General features: G+C 41.2%; 1 protein-coding gene across 3 annotated transcripts in view; it reads right to left on the bottom strand.

The window, feature by feature from the left end:
• The window catches only part of PTK2 (protein tyrosine kinase 2), a 153,016-nt gene that overhangs the window by 110,411 nt on the left and 23,338 nt on the right, over positions 1–19,267 (bottom strand). Inside the window, exons 1-2 of one of the 3 annotated variants that reach the window (XR_719861.1) lie at positions 15,468–15,690; positions 3,314–3,480 (exon numbers count right to left, since the gene is read on the bottom strand). Coding sequence is in view for 2 of the 3 variants with exons in the window: in XM_009996612.1 (XP_009994914.1) it covers positions 3,314–3,480; positions 15,468–15,694 (394 nt within the window). In the remaining variant the exon portion in view is untranslated. Of the gene's footprint in view, positions 1–3,313; positions 3,481–15,467; positions 15,695–19,267 lie in introns of those variants that run through there. The other 2 variants (XM_009996612.1, XM_009996619.1) reach the window with 2 other exon arrangements.

Below are 19,267 nucleotides of genomic sequence, written 5' to 3'. Positions count from 1 at the left end.
AGCCTGAGGATCGACGGTGATGGATGGACAGAGTCCTCCCTGGACGCCGGCCATGGACGGAAGAGAAGGGGGGAAGAAGAAGGGAGGAAGTTGTCTTCTGTGATCTCTGACCTTCCTCTGAGCTTACGTAGATATATGGAATGGAATATCTTTGGCCAATTTTGCTGTCCATCTAACTCAGCCTCCTACGGGGGGGTCACAGATCTCCCCATAGTGTCTGAGCCAGCAGAGTGCAGGTGCAGCCTTGAAGCCTCAGTAGTTAGAAAAACATTCCACTGTCTTATCAGCCTAGCAGAACACACTGTTGCTAGTTACAAGAAAGCTTACTGAAGGAAAAAAAAAAAAATCAGTAAAAAGAAAAATTGGCTTCATCCTGGCTCAAACCAGGACAGGGATTTTGTTTGTATTTCATCTGTCATTGGGGATCAGCTCATGTGCAGAGGTACCAAGGCCTTTGTACAAGCAAATGCTTCAGGAACAATGAACAATTTATGCTACACTAAGATAAACTTAACAGCAGCAGTGTTACTGGAGTTCAGTAATGAATACAACTTTCAGACTGCATCTGGAAAACAAGTCATTCTAAAGCAACTGCATGGAATTACACTCCAATTATACAACTCATCTGTAGTGCTAAATCTTTTATAACTCAGAGAAATCAGACAGTATTACCCAGTGTGACATAAACGACAGCGGACTCCAGAACACTTATTTCCAGAACAAACTACTACAAACAAATAAGCAAGCAGTTCCAATAATTGTAACTCTGATCATTTTTGGTGCCACGATTTAGACACATTTGTAATTTTCAGACGCTGGACAGAATTATCTTCTTTGCTAAAGAAGAGAATAAGGTGGGAAAAGGGTATTTTGTATGATACAGTTAATTAAGATGAACATTCCTAAGGTAAATGTACAGTGAAGACACAGGCACAGTTAACAGAAGTTTTTTATCTGAATTTTAGGGCCAATCTTTCCTGTTTGTAAGAAAAAAGGAAGCACTAATACTTGAGTGATTTAAATTTTTTTTAAAGCTACAAGATAGTTCCATCCTTTCTTAAATTGCCCAGAACCCAAACCTTTTCTTAGCAAGCAGGTTCTCAAAGTAGATTTTAAAAGCAAACACGAGGATGGGGGGAAAAAAGGCTTCCAGTAAGCAATTACTTCCTCTTCATCTTTTGCCACATAATTGAGGTGATCCACTGGCAGTTTGGGAAAGCTAAATTGTGTCTTCTCCTGCAACTGAACTCATTGACACAGGAAGAGGGAAGAAAATTGTGACAAAAGTCTGGGTGACCTTGTTGCCCACTATTATTTACCCTTTCTAAGCTCTAACTACAGCTGTGCCATCTGAAGCAGAGCTGTATCTCTATTTCTCCCCTTCACTGGGCTCATCCTCTGCAGGATTATAAACAGCACAGCACCAGACAAAAGGTGTGTATACAGAAGATGGATTTTATTCTGGTCTGTGTACAAGCTACTGACAATCAGTATCTGGATTAGTCCAGGGAAATGTTTGAGATCCAGTTTCTGAACACTGTGAACATACAGTCCTTTTAATTTAGATGGTTAAAGAAAGAAATCACACAAGAGGCAGTTACTAGTCTATTAACACCATAGGAAGCTTTTAATTTAAGAACCATTCCAAGACTCCTCTCCATTTACTAATCTAAATATTTTTACAAGTACTGTCATATGATCTTAAGCACCCAGTGTTATGGTATTACAAATATGACAGCAGCATTTTGATTATGCACAGCAAATCTCCAGGGGTTTAAAAGGTATGTCAGGCTGCCTGTATTTGATAAAACATTCAGTGACACTCTGGAAAGGTATTGAATAATTTACATCTTGCCATAGCTCCTTCACAAGTATTTTACACAATTTCTTTCCACAGGCTTCAAAACAATCACCTCATTTTGCTTTTAAAACTGATTATCTTTGTTCTGCAACGTGTACAATCTGGGTTGCACTGTGGAATAAAATTGGAACTGACACTTGTGCACTAAGTAACAAATTTCCACAGCATAAATTAACACATCTTACAGGCAGCACCACTGTCATGTAAACATTTCAGGAATCCCCCACTTCCTAAACTGCAATTTCTTGCTAAGTAAAAAAGGAAAAATAACCCAGAAACATTAAAATGTAACGTGCACAGAAAAGAACAGGAAACATTTCTGAAACCTAAGTTTTAAACACGCCTAATTTGTTTGAATTTGTTGTACTGGTTAAAATCAGGCCCCTAAGGAGAGCTTATAAACTGAAGATTGTGAACGGTTACATCTGCTAGTATATAACTCAATTTGCAAGAAATTAAATATACTATTTACAGAAGATGTGTAGCCTTTAAGATAACTAGCAACTTCTGCACTAATTGTGGTGTTCTCACATGAGTTTAGCACTGTACTTGGTTTAACAGTTTTTTAAAACTCCATGCTCCCTATCTTCCTAACAGACTATTGTGTCTTTCCCCAAATTATAGTTTCCTCTTGTCTTTCCACCAGGAACGTGGACAATTTCTTCCTTCTTCCACTCCAGCCTACATCCTCCTGAGCATGCACCTGACTCTGCTCAACCTTCAGCAGAGCACAGGTCATCACACTTCTTTTCATCAGCTACCTGGGTTCATGAAAATATCTTAGCAAAAGAATTAGGCTATGAAATAAAACCAACAAGTTCTGCAGTTGCTTTTCTGTTGTTCACTGTTCCTCCTATAATTGAAGAAGATCCCAGTTAGAAGAGAGGCAGATGTCACTCATCACTCTGGGCCTCAATAAATACTTTTAAATACCTAATAAATACTTTTACAACTGCAGAGAGATAAACTGATCTTTTCACTGCATTTCACTCTTCAAATTATTTTTTTCCCACTGAAGACTATATATAAATGCAACCAGTATTTAACATTTATTTTTTTTCATCTCAGTAACAAGTTTTATCCCTTTATATTTTCAAAGCTATGCTTACACCACAGATAGGAATAGGGTTCTTATTCTAAAATTTTAATGACAATACCTGAGATGGGGTCAGTTCACTAGATAAACCCGCAGTTTTGCAGATTTTCAGGACAAACGACTAGAAAATTTTTGTTCCTACTTTATGCCTCCTCTAAATCCTGTATCTGTTCTCCTCAGTTTGCAGGAAACCCCTTACAACAACAAAGAAAACCTCAAACAAAACACCACTTCCAGCTCTCTGAGAAAAATTTCTTTAGTTGGTTTGGGTTTTTCCCCACACGCACATGTACGGATCTTCCTTAATAATGCAAATTATAGAGTAATTTTTTATGACAACAGATTTGTGCTCTTACTTCCATTCTTCTGGAGGGTGAGCTAGTTCAAATTTCTCTCTCACATTGGACACCCCCATGTCCAGGTGTAGCCAGTGAACCTCCTCAGACTGCAGATGACTGAGCCGCAACCCATAGCAGGCCACATTTTTCACTTTGTGACTGTCCACAATCTTCTGAATTATGCCCTAAAACAAAGAAACACACGCACACCTTACAAGCTGTAAAAATGCAGTTTATATTTTCCAAATGTTCTACAGTAAAGCTTGAAAATGTAACAATATCATGTCCTATACAAAATAATAAGCAATATATCAAGTATCATCTTTGCTAAGAACATTAAATATGTTCCCTGTAACCTGTTTCTGACAAACATTTACCATTTCTTCAGTTTCACCAGTGAGGCTTCACAAAACATCAGTAAATATACATTAAGCCACTATTTCCTCTACGTAAAACAGAACAACATTAAAGCCAAAATACAAAAAAAGGAGATTTCTGGATGAAAGCAAGATGTATTTAATAAAAAACAAACAAAAAACAAACCAAGCACCCCACCAGCAGCTTTTAAAAGTCACTCCCAATTTACAACTGGAAAATCATCTTAAATTTTCATCCCACTTAGTGCCCCAGCAGCCAGGATTTGGTAGGTCACATCACAGCCCCTTGGTTCCCTTTTTCCCCTCTTCCTCCCACTCATTTTCTCCTCAGATTCAGCACAGATCCCTTATAAAATGATGCAAGAGACAAATATTTTGGAAGATTCTCAAACAAAACAAACGTTCTGCTTGTTTGCCCTGAGGTAAATTTCAACTTTGGAGGATCTCTTGCTGGGGAAAGGAACCTTTAAAAAACAGTAACAGACTGCAGTTTCCCTTCCATCTCAAACCTTAGAGAAGTCTAACACACTCTTAACTATAATTCAAATTTGTTGGTAGATGGTGGATTAGCAGCCTTTCAGGTGCAGCATGCCAGGCTGTCCTGCTTTTATCCAGATTAGAAAGTCAGGAGGAGGTCAGAATTGCTCCCTCACAACCTGATAGAAGGTAGGGATAGTCTCTTGGCAAGAAGGCAGATCCCTGCCACGGCAGAGTTTAGAACCCAGCAGGACCATGGGCTATCACTGCTCCCAGACACTTCTCTGAGGAATTCACAGTCCTTTGCTTCTGACCATTTAAAGGTGTGAAAATAAGTCATGTGTGACTTATATATACATACATACACCTACACATACAGCTGCACAAGCTGCTGATTCTTGCTCAGAACTTCAGGAAACATCAACTTTGTAATCAGTGGTAAGAACTACAGAAGCCAAAGGTGGGCTGCTGGAACGAGCCAGGGAAAGGGTTTTTTACAGGATGACACTGTTACCCAAAAGTTGTGATTTCATATCCTAAAGAATTATTTAAGACTCTGATTCTGCAAACTAAGCAAGCAAAAAACTAACTGCAAAAGACAGTTAAGGAAGCCCTAAATCTGAATAGAGGGGGAAGATGGCAGGTGTAGGCATGGAATCATGCTGTTGGTGAGGTGACAGCGAGCTGCCAGATCAGCTCACACCATCTGATCAAACTCCAACCTTTAAATAATCTTCCAGAAGCAACACAGTGCACAGTGAAACATAAAAAAATTAAATTATTTCAAACCTGCAAGAAGGCAACCCAGGCTGTGTTGATGAAGTTCATGGGATCTGAGTCACGAAAGGTCTCCAACAGCAGCATAATGAACATCATTGGGAGCATAAGTCCCTTCAGTACCAGCAGTGCCTCCCAACACCCTTGTCTTCTTCAGTGCCCAGAAGCTGGACATCCACTTCTAAGTGGATGACAAGCCCTGCACTTGAAGGAAGACTGGCACAAACAGCAAAGCATGAAAGATGCTTGTGAAGGACTGTATTGTGTGGGAGGTAGAAGACCTCAAAAACCTCTAGCAAACAAGTTTTGAAGTGGCACTACCAGCTGGCAGCACCACACAGACTAACCAGCAACAGCTGAGTCCTGGCAGCCAGAAGGTGCTCAAGCTGCTGGGACAAAAGTCTGATGTAACCTCCCTGCAAATAAGTTGGTGAAACAACTGAAGGAAGAACCACAGTGGCCACAGATGGATGCCGGGGGAAGAGGCAACACCAGGCAAGCACACTCCCTCTGAATGCTCTCCCAGCTTCTATTTTTATCCAAGTGGATTTCCTGAGCCAAGCATTGTTTCTGCCATTCATCAGTCTTCAATGAAACTCTTCCAGTTACTCATCCTACCTCCTCTGAAAGCAGTTCACTTTTTTGCAACCTTCCCCAGCAAGTTCCAAAGATCTATTACCCGGTCAGTGAACACTTTTCAACCTGAATTAAATGGATTGACCACAGTGTACAAAGACTGGTTAAGTTTGTTTCTTGCCTGTATTTAAAGGTCTTTTTATCAAATACAGCCAAGGGGAACAGCTGACTGTATCCCAGGAAACAAAAAGCAACCACCAAGTACTCTCAGAAGTGACAGAGGCACATTTAACCTCTTCCTCACCCAAAGGATAATCTCTGCTTAGTAAAGCTTAGTATTTTGGCAGGCATGCTCTCCTCTAAGGGGAACACTGCCAGCTTTTCTATATGCATGCAAACAGAAGAGATTCATTCCTTCTCATCACTTTCTGCCCCCTGAATAAATAGAGTATGTAACATGCAGGGTTTGGTTTTGGAAATTCACTCCTTCCCCTGCCTCCGACAATGAAAAGGGGTATGTGTTCTTAAAAGGCAGTTATGCCTGCTGTGATAAGAAATGGCTTCGGAAAGAAAAATTAAGGCAAAATTGCCTGAACCATCAAGAATACCGATGCATAAGGCAGCTGAAACCATCAGTAAGGAATTTAGTCAGGAAAGAATTAAGTCAGACTTCTCAGAACCTCTCTGATTTTCAAGTTGGGATTTCAAAAGGACTAAAGAAATCAGATGCCTTAATTTCCAACAAAAGAAATTGAGGTTTTTAAGCCTCTGTCCCTTTTAAGCCATCAAACAATTCTAAACCTACCACAGAACTAAAAGTAACTGCTAATAAAAAAAGTAAATGTATTTTCTAACTTATTTAGGAAAGGTACCTCCTCTCTTCTAGACAGGTACTTGGTACCAAGCCAAGGAAACAATAAGCAACAATTAACACATACTGCAACTCAGGAGAAAGTCAACTTCAGCATAAACATTAAGGAGGTAGCAGCACTAGTGCAAAGGAGGTCAAGTGCAATTGTTGGAAAATACATGCTAAAAACTTAGGTAAGCCCAGAAAAGAAGCACTGATGCTTTACAAAAAAACAAACACAAGTGGCTTCACTTCTTTATTTTGGAATGCCAGAGAGCTCACTGCAGAAGCCAGAACCAAAACCTAGAGAAATAAGGCAATGTGGTGATGAAGACACTCAAAATGGCTGATAGGCAAGGGAAGACTCCAAAATAAAACTTCTGTTTGCTCATTTATTTTTTTTATTAATAAAGCAGAGAAGCTGAAATTTAAACCTATAGAGCCATACCTCCAACCAACATAAACCAGCACCACAATAGCCTGGTTCAGTCAGCACCACAGCTCACACCAGGGGAAGCTCAGCGTACAAACAGCATCCTACACTCCCAACAGCACCACAGGGTTTGTTTTATCCAGCTGCTACTTCCAAACAGCACAAGATAAATCTCCTAGAGCTGCTGCCCTGGCACTGCAGCCATAACAGAGTCCCTGTATTTAACTCTGATCAGGTAGTAAACAACACACAGAGCCTCCTCGGGTTCTGGGCAGCCTGCAGAGACCTGGTGGGGCTGCTTGGAGTGCCAGACAAAGCCACAGCCATCACTCCAGGACAGCTGACAGCTTCTCTGTCTTTTAGGGTTGCAAGTTGCCAGAAGCATGCCTGATGCTCCTCCTGGCAGTGACCAGAATGCTTAATCAGAAGTTTCCAGACAAACAATTTAACTGCTTAACCACTGCACAATAGTGACTAAGACATCCTGCTGAGATACATCACAACAATCTTTTCACAGTGGCACAGCCAAAAACATCTGAAATCTCCCCAAATCCTACTCCAACCAGCCTTTTAAGAACTCAGGAAGCTCCTCAAATACATTACTGAGTGGAAAAAAGAACAGGTAGAGAACATCAAAATTTTAATCTGAATTAATAATTTACAACCTCAAATTAATCATAGCTAGAAATACTCAATTTTCCTGCATCTGTTTTCATTTGCATAAGTACCCTACAACTGTAAGGAAGTCACACAATCAAATGCCAGTTGAATGCTGTTTACTGTAATCACATTAACTCCAACTAGGTTACCAGAGCTAGCATCCTAAACATAAAATAGGCTAGTACTGCTGAGCAAAAGAAGATGGAAAGCCCTCAGAGGAATCTCCTGTCAATAATAGGCAAGTGATAGGTCACCATGTCTTTCCTCTAACCCAGAGAGAAGAAAAATAAGCGTTTTCAATAGCTAAAAAACTGGATGACACTATTTTTTACTAATTTGTCTAAAAACCCCACAGATATTCAACACAGCTAACTTGAAAAAGAGATTCATGTTTGTCCTAAATTAGGAGAATGTGCAAAAAAATGTAATTTACAATACAATGTATTTAGAAGGCTGCTGAAAAATCAAAACAGGCCAGAGAAAAGCTAAAAGGCACAGGATACCCTAGGCTCTCCCAGTATGTATCAATAATATCTTGTGCTTCTGTAAATGAGTGAAAATTAATTGCTTACTTGTAAATTAAAAAAGCTGATGTGCTACTAGGAATAAATTGAAGTTGGAATAATATATTCCCAGTGTGACTACAAACCTAATTTCCTGACTTAGTAGGAAGGATAAAGTGTCTTGCACTAGAAAAAGTCTTTAAGTAGCACCTCCAACACAGGGACATGGTGTTAATGTTTGTGAAGCACTTCAAGTATGCCAGATGCTATTTATATAGCATGTATTATAACTCCTGATGAGAGATTAACACAGGGAGCTTAAATTAAAAGCTGGACCACAGTAACCTAAAAACGCTCTGATGCAAATTCTACAATTTCCATACAGGAACGTCCTCGCCAACACCAAAATGCAGGTTTGTCCTCCAGTGTCAATATGTCTGCTGTTCAAAGAGCAAAGCCCACATCACTCTTTTGTATTATCATACTTTCTCTCCCTGCACTGAACCAGCAAACATGTTCACACACCACACATAATAAACTACAGAAAGGAACTGATCCAGCTGAACAGAAACTCTGCTGCAGCAGCCCAGCAGTTAGGAGATAACAAAACTATAGTTTGTAAACATGTTCTTCTAGTGCCCAGGATTTTGTCATCATGCAAGCCCAGAAACAACATCAAGTCAAGCAACACATCCACAGAAGTGCCTCAGCATCTTTCACACTTAAGCCATACTCAGATCAGTCATCCAAAGTGCCTCCCCACATCCACACATCACTCCACAGGGAACCTCCCAGCTCATGCTGACAGCATTGACAAACACAGAGCTGGGCTTTCCAGTCTCCTTGGCTGAATCAGCAACCTTCTGATCCTCCTGCATACTGGTGTAGCCTCCTAAATAAGCTAACAGTAATATAAACGTTGACATTTAGTTTTCCAGAAGCTTAACATACAGAGCTCACTGTCCCCTACCCTCCGTTGCACTTGGAAAGTCCAGGAGCTTCCTTGGATCCAGTTCTGTATGGCTAAACTCTAACACAGAATGTGGTCTTTGCTGAAGTAGGACAGGTTGATCTCCTCTCTCTGGTGACCAGCAGCAGCAGAACACGAGGAAATGGGATGAAGCTGTGTCAGGCAAAGTTCAGACTGGACATCAGGAAAAGGTTCTTCACTAAGGAGGTAGTCAAGTCACTGGAGCAGGCTCCCCAGGGAAGTGGTCATGGCACCAACCCTGTCAGAGTTCAAGGTGTGTCTGGACAATGCTCTTAGTGATACTGTTTAGTTTTAGGCAGTTCTGTGAGGAGCAGGGAGTTGGACTCAATGATCCTTATGGGTCCCTCCCAGGCTGAGGCATTCTATGATTCTATGAGTGTTTTTAGAAAAACGTCTAAGGGTTATTTATACTATTCTTAAAATGTTATTTTGCCTGTGTGTCTCATCCAAAGATATCAGGAGTATTTAGCACAAAAACACATACCCTACAGATCAAGAGTATTTCTGTCTTTCACAATTAGTTTCAACACAACAGTATCATCTACCTTCCTTTTTTATACTGCTTACTTTGCAGGTCCATAATTGTGAGTTCTTAGCACTTTTTTCAAGTTTGCAGAAGAGAGGTCCACATTACCCAAAAACACAACTGTGTCTTGTCATCTGTTACACTGCATGTAAGCATGTAGCAGAGAAAAGAAAGCAGGGGGGAAGTAAATGCTACCTATTTTCTAACTCTTTTAATATTCATTTACTTATTTATTTCTGCACGTATTTAATTGATGTTAGGAATCACTTAGCTCCAGTCTGCTTCTATACATCAGGCTGTTCCACTCCTTCAAAGCATGTACATCACTGTGTACAGGTAGAAATTAGATTTGGATATGTAGCTATTGCTGCATGCAGCAGATTTCTACAACTCCAAAAATACTTATATGGCATGGTTTTGAGCCCTGCTAGGGATCAAGAAGAAGTCAAGTGCATCTGGGAAGATGTGAAGGACAGAGCTGAAGATGAATGGGTGGAATTGTGGCTAGAGGTTAGTTTTCTCAGTGACTGAGGGTTAGACTGACAAGCTTCTTCCCCTTTTTCAAGACAGGCAATATCCTTGAGAAGTGTTTGGATAACAAGGAATGCTGCAGGGGGTGATGAGGGGTGTTTGTAAATAAGGCTTTGACAGCCTATTCACTGGTGGTGTGGTTACACTGCAGACCTGAGCAGTGCCAGGGGGAACAGGCATTGCCTCTCTTCCTCCAGCTTTCTCCATTGTGTCCAAGGGAGCAGAAAAACAAGACTGCAAAACTGACCTGGATTTAAAACAACACTAAAACAGCCATTAATTTTACCTTGTGGCTGTTTCCAACAGCTATGTCAGCACAGCTAGAATGGTAGCATGAGCAAACAAACAGTGAGAAGGATGCTGGTACTGCTGCCAGAAGAAATGCTCATCTAACTAGGATCTCATCTGAGCTGTAGACCTCATTCCTGCGCCACAAACTGCCTCTCCAGTCAGATACCCAGATCTCTATTACCGCATAAAATACAGCAACAACACAGTGCAAAAGTGCTGGCATAAAACTCAAGAGCCCAATGCAGACAAACCTGGAAGGAATGGAAATGCTGCACAAACAGGTAGCCAAACCAGAGTGAAACAGATACTGTAAGATGGACCAATAAATGCAAATCACAAATTATTTAGGAAGATAAAAATCTGATATGAATAGAAGGAGAGACTCACACAGGCAAAAAGCAAACAAACGCAGTAAGGTGTTTTAATAAAGTGCTTTAGTGATGTGCCTGCCAAGCTGGAAGAGGGTAGATTCAGGCAAGACATTAGGAGGAAATGCTTTAGCATGAGGGTTGTGAGACACTGGCACAGGTTGCCCAGGGAAGATGTGGAAGCCCCATCCCTGGAAGTGCTCAAGGGCAGGTTGGCTGAGGCTTAGAGCAACCCGGTCTGGTGGGAGGTGTCCCTGCCCACGCAGGTGGGTTGGAACTAGATGATCTTTAAGGTCCCTTCCAACCCAAACCATTCTGTGATTCTATAAAATGTGCTTCAGTCCTTCTGAAAAGCTCAAAATGGGAAACTGGCTGGAATACAGTCTTCCAACCCTGCACCCATAACTTGTATCTGTGAAAAAAAGACTCAGCAGATGGACAGGGAAACTGATTTATTTCCTTCAGTCTTTTTCCCTGCTGTAGGGATGGGACACAGCTAAGACATACCTCTTGACTTCAAACTTTTTGAGCCCATTAAGTTGGGTCCTTATCCTTAGCTAACAATGTTCTTTTTTTATTCAGCTTTCTGAGTTCTTATTCTATCCATATTAAAGAAGCTGACATTTCCGGGTGATACTGTTGTCCCAAAAAATAAATGGCATCAATGCTGCATAAAAAAGGGAGAAAAAGACATCTGAATGAGGAATAGGCTAAGAAAGCCCTGGATAGTTATTGAAGACTTCTAACTGTGCTTGTCTCTAGCTGCAGAAATAGGGACAAAGCTGACAGCTACAAGTTTTAATGCACCTCTAAACAGTTTATGTTTCAGTTTTACAAAACCAAACCAAAACAAACCTGTATAAAAATCAAGGTGCCTGTCTGGCAATGGCCTGGTTGAGCTTTCTGGATGTTATTTCCATATAAATGATGCCACCTTTGCTTCACAGAACTACTTCTCAAGAATCGAGATTGAGCTTTAAGAGCAGGACATTTAAAAGAAGGTGCAAGCTGGGCACCTCTGGAGTGGAAATGCAGACCACAGAGAAGAACTGTGTTTCAAGGAAAACCAGCTGTAAGGGCTCACACAAGGTTTCCAAATATCTGATTTATGAAAAATCCAACCCCTCCCTACCCACTCAATCTGCTAAATGCAAAACATTTATTTGTCCATCAAATTTAGTTACAGTTCTGCTTCAACCACATCTTCTGAAGAAAGAAAGGGGATTTACTTGAACCCGCTGATCAAGATGTGGTGGCAATGTTTACTTTCAGGGTGCACTTGAGACCAAAGAAATTCCATCTCAGCAACACCCACCTACTTGCATGCCACACCTGAGGCTGTGGACAGGGCAGAGCATGCCCTGCATCCTCTCCAATCCCAAAGCCCTGGAAAACTCTCTTGTGAATAAGCACGTAGACAGCACAAGCAAATGAAGACATCCCAAGATAAACAGGGAAGATAAACAACGTTTCTTTCTCTGGCAAATGCCGGCTACGGACCATTGCACAGAAGGAGATCACTGTCTGCACATTATAAAAGCCTTCTTTTTTCTTTAAATTTGGAAACTGAGGCATGTCTTTAGTATTACACCAAGGAAAAAAGGGCTAGAGGGAGCATGCCAGGTCTTTGAAATCCAAGAAAGCATTTCCAAGAATTGAAAAGCTGCCCTTGAATCCTTTGCAGAAAACCAACTCATCCCTCAAAGGAAACAGCTGTCTTTGAGGGACTAAATCTATCCAGAACAAACAGAGGTCCTCAGCCAGAAGTAAACTCTACATATAGCCACACTGTTGTCATGGTCAAAGACATTTCAAGTCAAATAGCAAGGAAATCATACCTTTAGTCTAGCCACTTGTGAGACTCTTACAGAAAACTAAGTTCTGTTTATCTGAGCCTAATCAGCAATGTGAGACTTTTAATGAAAGATCTGTGTATAATGTATACAACTACAGCACTGTGTTTCTACTCCTAGGAAGTCATAAAAGATTACTATATTTTTTAATGAGAAAAGGGCCTTTCCTCACCTCTTTGACTGTCAAACACATCCTTTCCATTGACAAAGGCAAACTTGACTAGAAAGAGAATCAGTTAGAAGTCACAAATGAGTAAAGAAAATTCACAGAATCATCCTAGTTGGAAAGAACCTTGAAGATCATCAAGTCCAACCACAACCTAAATCCACCAACCACAACCTAATCTACCCGTTCAGTGCTTAAATCATGTCCCTAAGCACCACATCTGTATTTCTTTTAAACACTTCCAGGGATGGTGACTCCACCAGTGTCCAACCACTCTCCTTTCCCTTGGTGTTGTCACATTTCACAAAGTCCTCCATTTTACCAGCAGAAATAACTTCTAATTGGCTCTTCTGGGGCCTTCAGACCAAGTCTGATTTCCTTTGAATACTGGAAAAGTTCCCCAGCTCTCATCCCAGAAGCTGTGCTAACCAGGGAGTAGTCCTGAAAAAACCTTTCTTCCTTCTAATTGCAGAGGTGTCTCAAAGGTATTCACCTCTCAATATTCTTACAGAGCTCCTTGGAAATGAGCCAAAAGGCCAAACCCAACTCTTCCCCAGTTTGTAATTCATAAGAAATAGAAGCTGTGTTGAAAACCTTCTCCTCCATACAAGGAGGGGTGGGAGGGAGAGGGGGCAAAGCTAAGGGATAAAATCCTTAAAGGCTATTTTAATCTTCAATCATTTGGCTTGGTCAAACAACAGTCATTCCAATGGAATGTAGACTTGTACTCCAACCAGGGTTTACTGTTTCTAAAATAAATGTCAGGACATGGAAATACATCCATGCTAGATCTTTACTGTGGAGTACCTGCACATCCAACAGTCACTGTTCCAGCTGCACAAAATAAAAATGAATCAATCTGTAGAAGAATGAAGTTTAACAGCAACTCATCACATTCTTCTTCATCAGGAAAGGAGAACAAAACAGAAATCCCATTGCTTTTAGAAACAACCATCCACTTAAACGTGCATATAAGGACTCAAAATTAAGGAAAGCCTTAAGTAACTGTTACTTGCATGCTCTTTTGGTCCAGCTTTTACAAAAAATATGACACATTTTTCCTTAGAACATGGATATGTAACTCTAAACTGAACTCAGCACTGAACTTCTTACAGGGAGTGTAAGTTTTGGATCCTTAAAGCCCATAACCACAGGTATTTCTGAGCTGGAGAAACCACAGATGTAATCTCTGCTTTTGTTTTTCCAGTTTCTCCACACTCCTTTGGAAAGACAACCTCCATTTCAAGTATCCATGCAAAAAACCCTTGACATTCCTTCACAAGAGAGGCTTGCAAGGTTAAAAACGTATTGAGAGAGTAAGCCAGGGAGCAAAGATGTTTCAAGTGGCACCTACAAAACTCTGCTCTGTGTAGAATTAGTTAATGATATTGATGATAATGATTCCCATTGTTGTACCTCTAATCTGTCTATTCACCAAGTTATCTCAAAACACAGACTGGAACTTATTAAATCAACCAGAAACAAGTTTTCTGATCATCACCAATGCAAATCCTTGAATTTCACAGGTCTGTGATCACTGTCACAAGATCTGCTCCACTTAGGAATGTTGCTCAGTGTTTTCATCCACAGCCCTGCTTGAAAATAAACAGTAGGAAAGGAAGATAAACCACTCAAAACTCTTCATAGCCTTTTTTTTTAAGTTTTATCTTGCACAGTGGAAATTCAGTAGTGGGCAGAAGAAGATAACAGGTCCTTAACTTTTGACAAGTCTCTCCCTTCAGCAGAATCCTGACATCTTATTGGAATTTGAAGGACTGTGCAGAGAAAACAAATGTTGGAAGGCAGGAGCAGATGGGAACCTGCTTTTCCACTAAGAACCTTACAGAAGAAAACAACCCCACACACCACCTACCACCATGCAAGATTCTGCTCTTGGAGGATAATTAAAAAACAAGCAAATCACAAAGTTTTTAAAGCATTTGACATATTACATTGAGCTTCCTTTTAGTTTAAATACTACAACACCTCAAAATTTAAAGAATAAGTATAGCAAATGCTAAGTAAAGGTCTCAGCATTAGAAAGAATGTACATTTCAGAATAAACACTGGCTTTTCATGCATAACCATTTCTACATACCTCCAAGATTATAGATTCTTAAAGTTATTCTTAAAAAAACATGCAATCTTTGGGGTTTTCTGCACAGACTAACTAAAGGACAACACTGTATAAATACAAGCAGCAAGTGACTATTGGGGAAAGAGGGCAACAAAGGGACTTCCTGAATAGAGAAAGGACTCTTCAGTTCAATTTTCCCACACTGTGGGGGAATGAGCTTCCAAACGACTTGTTTAGGTTTTTTTTCTAAAGTCAAGTACACACTACGTTTAAACATTTTAAACATGTTACAAAATGTCTTATTTTTTCTAAAACATTAAAATTGTCATTTAATGTCACCTTCATCCCAGCTCTCATGTCATCATGAGGTGTCAAAACAGGCTTTTGGGGAGTACGAAGTGGTAAAAGTCAACAGACAGACATCAGAAGTGGTATCTAGGCTGATAACCACTGTTCTAAAGGTCAAGTTTCCATTCTGCAAGACTGGGAAGAGTTCTCATCTCTCTAAGATAACACACAAGCCTACATCGGGTTTTTCTGTTCTGAAGGGAAGTTGGTACCACTTAAAGCATTTTCTGAAGTTGCTCACAATTCACAAGCAAAGATGCTTTAAAAACAAACCACAAAACTTCCATGCTTGTTCACTCCCAGATTTTCACTTCCCTGGTTTTTTTTGAGAACCAAGTTATCACTTAACCTAAAGATGGCAGACTTACTCGGACATCGGTAGCATCGCCGTGCCGGATGATGCTGGCCCACGTGGTCGGTTCACTGCTGTTCTCAAAGTAGTGAAAAACCTTTAAGACTCGTTCCATGGCCCCTGGGGAACGTTCCATCCCAGTACTGAGGTGTGTCTTTGCACTTGAACTCGGTGTATGATTCAAGTTGGGATCAAGGTAAGCTGCTGCCATGGTTTTGCTGGATGCTAGGTATCTGTCATATTCTAGGAAAGGGAAACAAACAGTTCATTGAAGTTGGTTATAACTGCATCTTAAACCAATTCATACAAAACACTTACCTGCAACCCACATTTTTAAAGGACACTTATTCGACTTTTCTGGAGTTCCTCCCCAAAACAATTATACATCTACACACATAAAAGACCTACCCCAATGACTACCAGACACACTGCAAGCCCCTTGGAACAAGTGATCCCAGTTGGAACAACACCATCATTAAGAAAAGAGGTGTCTTTACCAAGACTTCTTCCTTTAGTTTCTCAGTGACTTGGCCCCTGCCAAAACCTTCAAGACTAAATAGCTCCTTCCAGTTTTAACAGTACTTCCCATCCCTAAACTTTCCCAAGCTTGGTCTTGCAACAGGCCTCTGAAAATCTGCATAAGGAATCCCTCACAGGCCAATTGCTAAACTGGAGGCTCTCCAGTAGGAAGCTGCACACCAACATCAGCCTCTCCTGTTCAAGGCTGAGACACTGTCACATCCCTTGTTCCGTGCTATTCTGGGTACTAATGTTGTTGTCAGTTATTCTTTCGGAACAACAATGTGATTCAAAACCATCCAGAGTTAAATGCATTATTCACAGAGGAGCCATTAAGAACACCAGAGTCCCTCCTCCCATCAACTACTAAATAAGCAGCCAAGTTTTATCATCGACCAGCCAGGTTTCTAAGTGATTTCCAAGTCTGGTGTCAAAAGGCATGAACCACAGTATGAGTCTGCATCTCAAAGAAGGAAGGAAAAAATTGCCTCTTGGCTACTGCTGCAAATTAGTCAGCCACAAGCAGATGGTGTCTGAAAAATCAATGCAGTACAAGAGAAAAAGAGCAAGTTATCTCCTCCCTTGCCTGACAGTCTCAAGCATCACTCCAGTCTCCTGGCTGGAAAGAGCAAAGAACTGCAGGGCTTTGCTCCAGGGCTTGGACAAGTGCACCAAGCTTTCTGTACTTCCCCCTCACAGCAAGCAGCCACGGAGGGGGAGGAAGTTTTGGAAATCTGGAGATGTTAAAAATAAAACAGACTTGATCTTTTTGGCATAGTACTGCAAACATCTTTCTGGTAGTAAAAGCTGGCCTGCAAAAGGGAGGTGGAGGAGAGTGAAACTGCTTCAGCACTGCTACTGAACGCCCTGAACCTTAGTTTACTTCACTGAGAGGCAAAAGAGAGTGACCCAGGCTTCCAGCTGAGCTCCCATCCCACCTGGCTGCCCCTCAGCACAGCTTCAGCCACCAAATGCCCCCACCATGGTGCTCTGCTGACCTCCCTGACACCCGCTTCACAAAACTATCAGGGGGAAAGGAAGGAGGGGAAAAAAAAAGGAGGCTGGGGCTTTTTTTTAGAGTTGGCTTAGTTTTGTACCACAGCTGGCTGAAGTAGCTCACACCTTCACAGACGAAGGGAGGCAGAAGCAGCCTGTGGGCAGGGGCAGGAGGGCAGGCTACTCCCCTCCAGCAGCAGCTGGCCATTACACCAGTCCACCAGTAATGTCAAACCACACCGTGAGCTCAGCTAACAGGAATCCAGGCTTGCAATCTTCAGACTGGAGATAACATCACTTGCTAAAGGCTAAAACAGGAGTCGAAGTCTAACAACACAATCTTAAGCGTTTACCTAATTCAGATCCGCAAGATAAAGGGGAAACAAACAGCCCATCTCTGCAGTATGTCTTTACCTCTTGAATAAATGGTTGAATTACATTCAGCCAACACAACTGCTAAGGACTTAAAAGTAGGCAGTACTGGGTCAGACAAAAGGCCTCTAATGTTCTGCCCTCAGGGAAGACGGGGAGAGCAAGCCAAGGAGACACTTCTCTTACACCTCCCCCCAGTTCCTGACCCTTGAGGGACTTCCCCCACCTGCCAAGTCCCAGTTTAGTTCCATATCCCTGTTGCCGCTAAAAACTCAAGTCACTACTATAGCTATTGTATCTTGCCTTATTGGGCTCTTTTCTGGCAATCGACACAAATGTATTAAACCAACCTTTATGCCCACTTTAAAGCCTTTGCTCCTATCCACCCTACACCAACAGATACAGCTCTGAAAGTGCCAGGAATCCCATAGCAACTCTCGACTTATCCTCACTGAAGGAGCTTATGAGCTGTTTTCATGTAAACTTTGACTTGAAAGCTGAAGCAGGTTATAAAAATCTCCCCTGTGGCAGACTAACACCAAGACAACATGACTGCACATGCTGCTAACTGCAGGGCTCCTCTCCTGTAAGGTCAAAATAGCCATCATGAAACTCCAAATGCCCAGGGCTCTGGTGAGTTTCATCAGGATAAATTAATAACAGACAAATTCACTCAAAGACCTTCAAAAGTGCAACTGCTAGAAATGAAATGGAAGTTTGCAGGCTCAGGCTTGGACTACTTAACTTCTGCATGATGTTCTGCCTCCTTCAGAACAACCTCTGCCTCAAAGGCACTAGTAAACATGCTGAGCTGTATTTCAAGCTTATGCACAAAAATGGCAGAAAAATCTCCTACAAACCAAAGCAAGAGTAATTGTTTAGTACTGGGGAACTACAAGAAAGCCTCTAAAAATAATTTGCATATATCTTTAACATATGCATTCATCAAGTTTTATCTGACAGGAAAAGAACAGCGAGAAAAGCTACAGGAAAATGTAGGAAGAAGCATTCAGAAGACGTCTGACCACACCCTTCAGACACAATCTACATCCCTTGGGAGCAGCAAACAGCACAGCAACAAAGACATCAGTTCCTACACACAGAAATGCCCGCAGACAGCATCATTTCAGGCAAAATGTTACTGCAGTGTTTTCATATTAATTACATGGAAGGGAAAATGTGGAATCAAACATCAGACTGACTGTACAAGGCACAGGCCATTCCCTTGTTTTTACAAGGGTTTATGGGTCAAAGGTTTATAAAGGTACAATAACTTCCTACATAAAACTAGGAAAGCAGGTTTCCTTCACAATCTGATCATCTTTGCGTTTGTTACAACTTCTTTACCAAATTTCCACTTTATGAGGTTCCAAAAGAGCAATAAATCTGATAGCTGAAGTTATGGAAACACATGCTGTATCTCTGGTTACAGACCTATTAATATTCCCCTTACAACGAACCCTTGGGTTTCAGTTTAAAACCTGAGTGTAAAACTCTGCCCCAGGACAAAACTTAGTAAAACAGAGCTGCTCCTGACCCAAGGGTAGTTAAACAACTATTTTACAAGATACGCTTGGTTGTTTGAAGATACACAGACAGCCAAGATTACAAGACTAGGATGCTTACTTGGGTGCTTCTAAATTAAAACCAGATTGGTTTGTAATCTTGCCATTAGAGATGTCAGTTTAAAAGAGCAGCTTTCTTTAGTCCTCTTAGTATGAGAGAGACAAGTAGCATGCTACTGTGGAGCAGAAATAAGCTACAGCCAACTAAAAGGGCAGATTTAGACTAGTTGTAAGGAAGACTTTTTTTTTTTTTTATGGTGTGGTGAGACACTGGAATAGGCTGCTCAGAGCAGCTTTAGATGACCCATCATTGGAGGTGTTCAAGGTCAAGTTGTGTGCCAGCCATCCCTCCCAGCTTCCAAGA

This window comes from Chaetura pelagica, unplaced genomic scaffold (assembly GCF_000747805.2).
Source record: "Chaetura pelagica isolate M959 unplaced genomic scaffold, ChaPel_1.0 scaffold260, whole genome shotgun sequence".
Taxonomy (NCBI): Eukaryota; Metazoa; Chordata; class Aves; order Apodiformes; family Apodidae; genus Chaetura; species Chaetura pelagica.
Note: the sequence above shows the minus strand (reverse complement) of the source record. Positions and strands in the feature narration are given on the sequence as shown.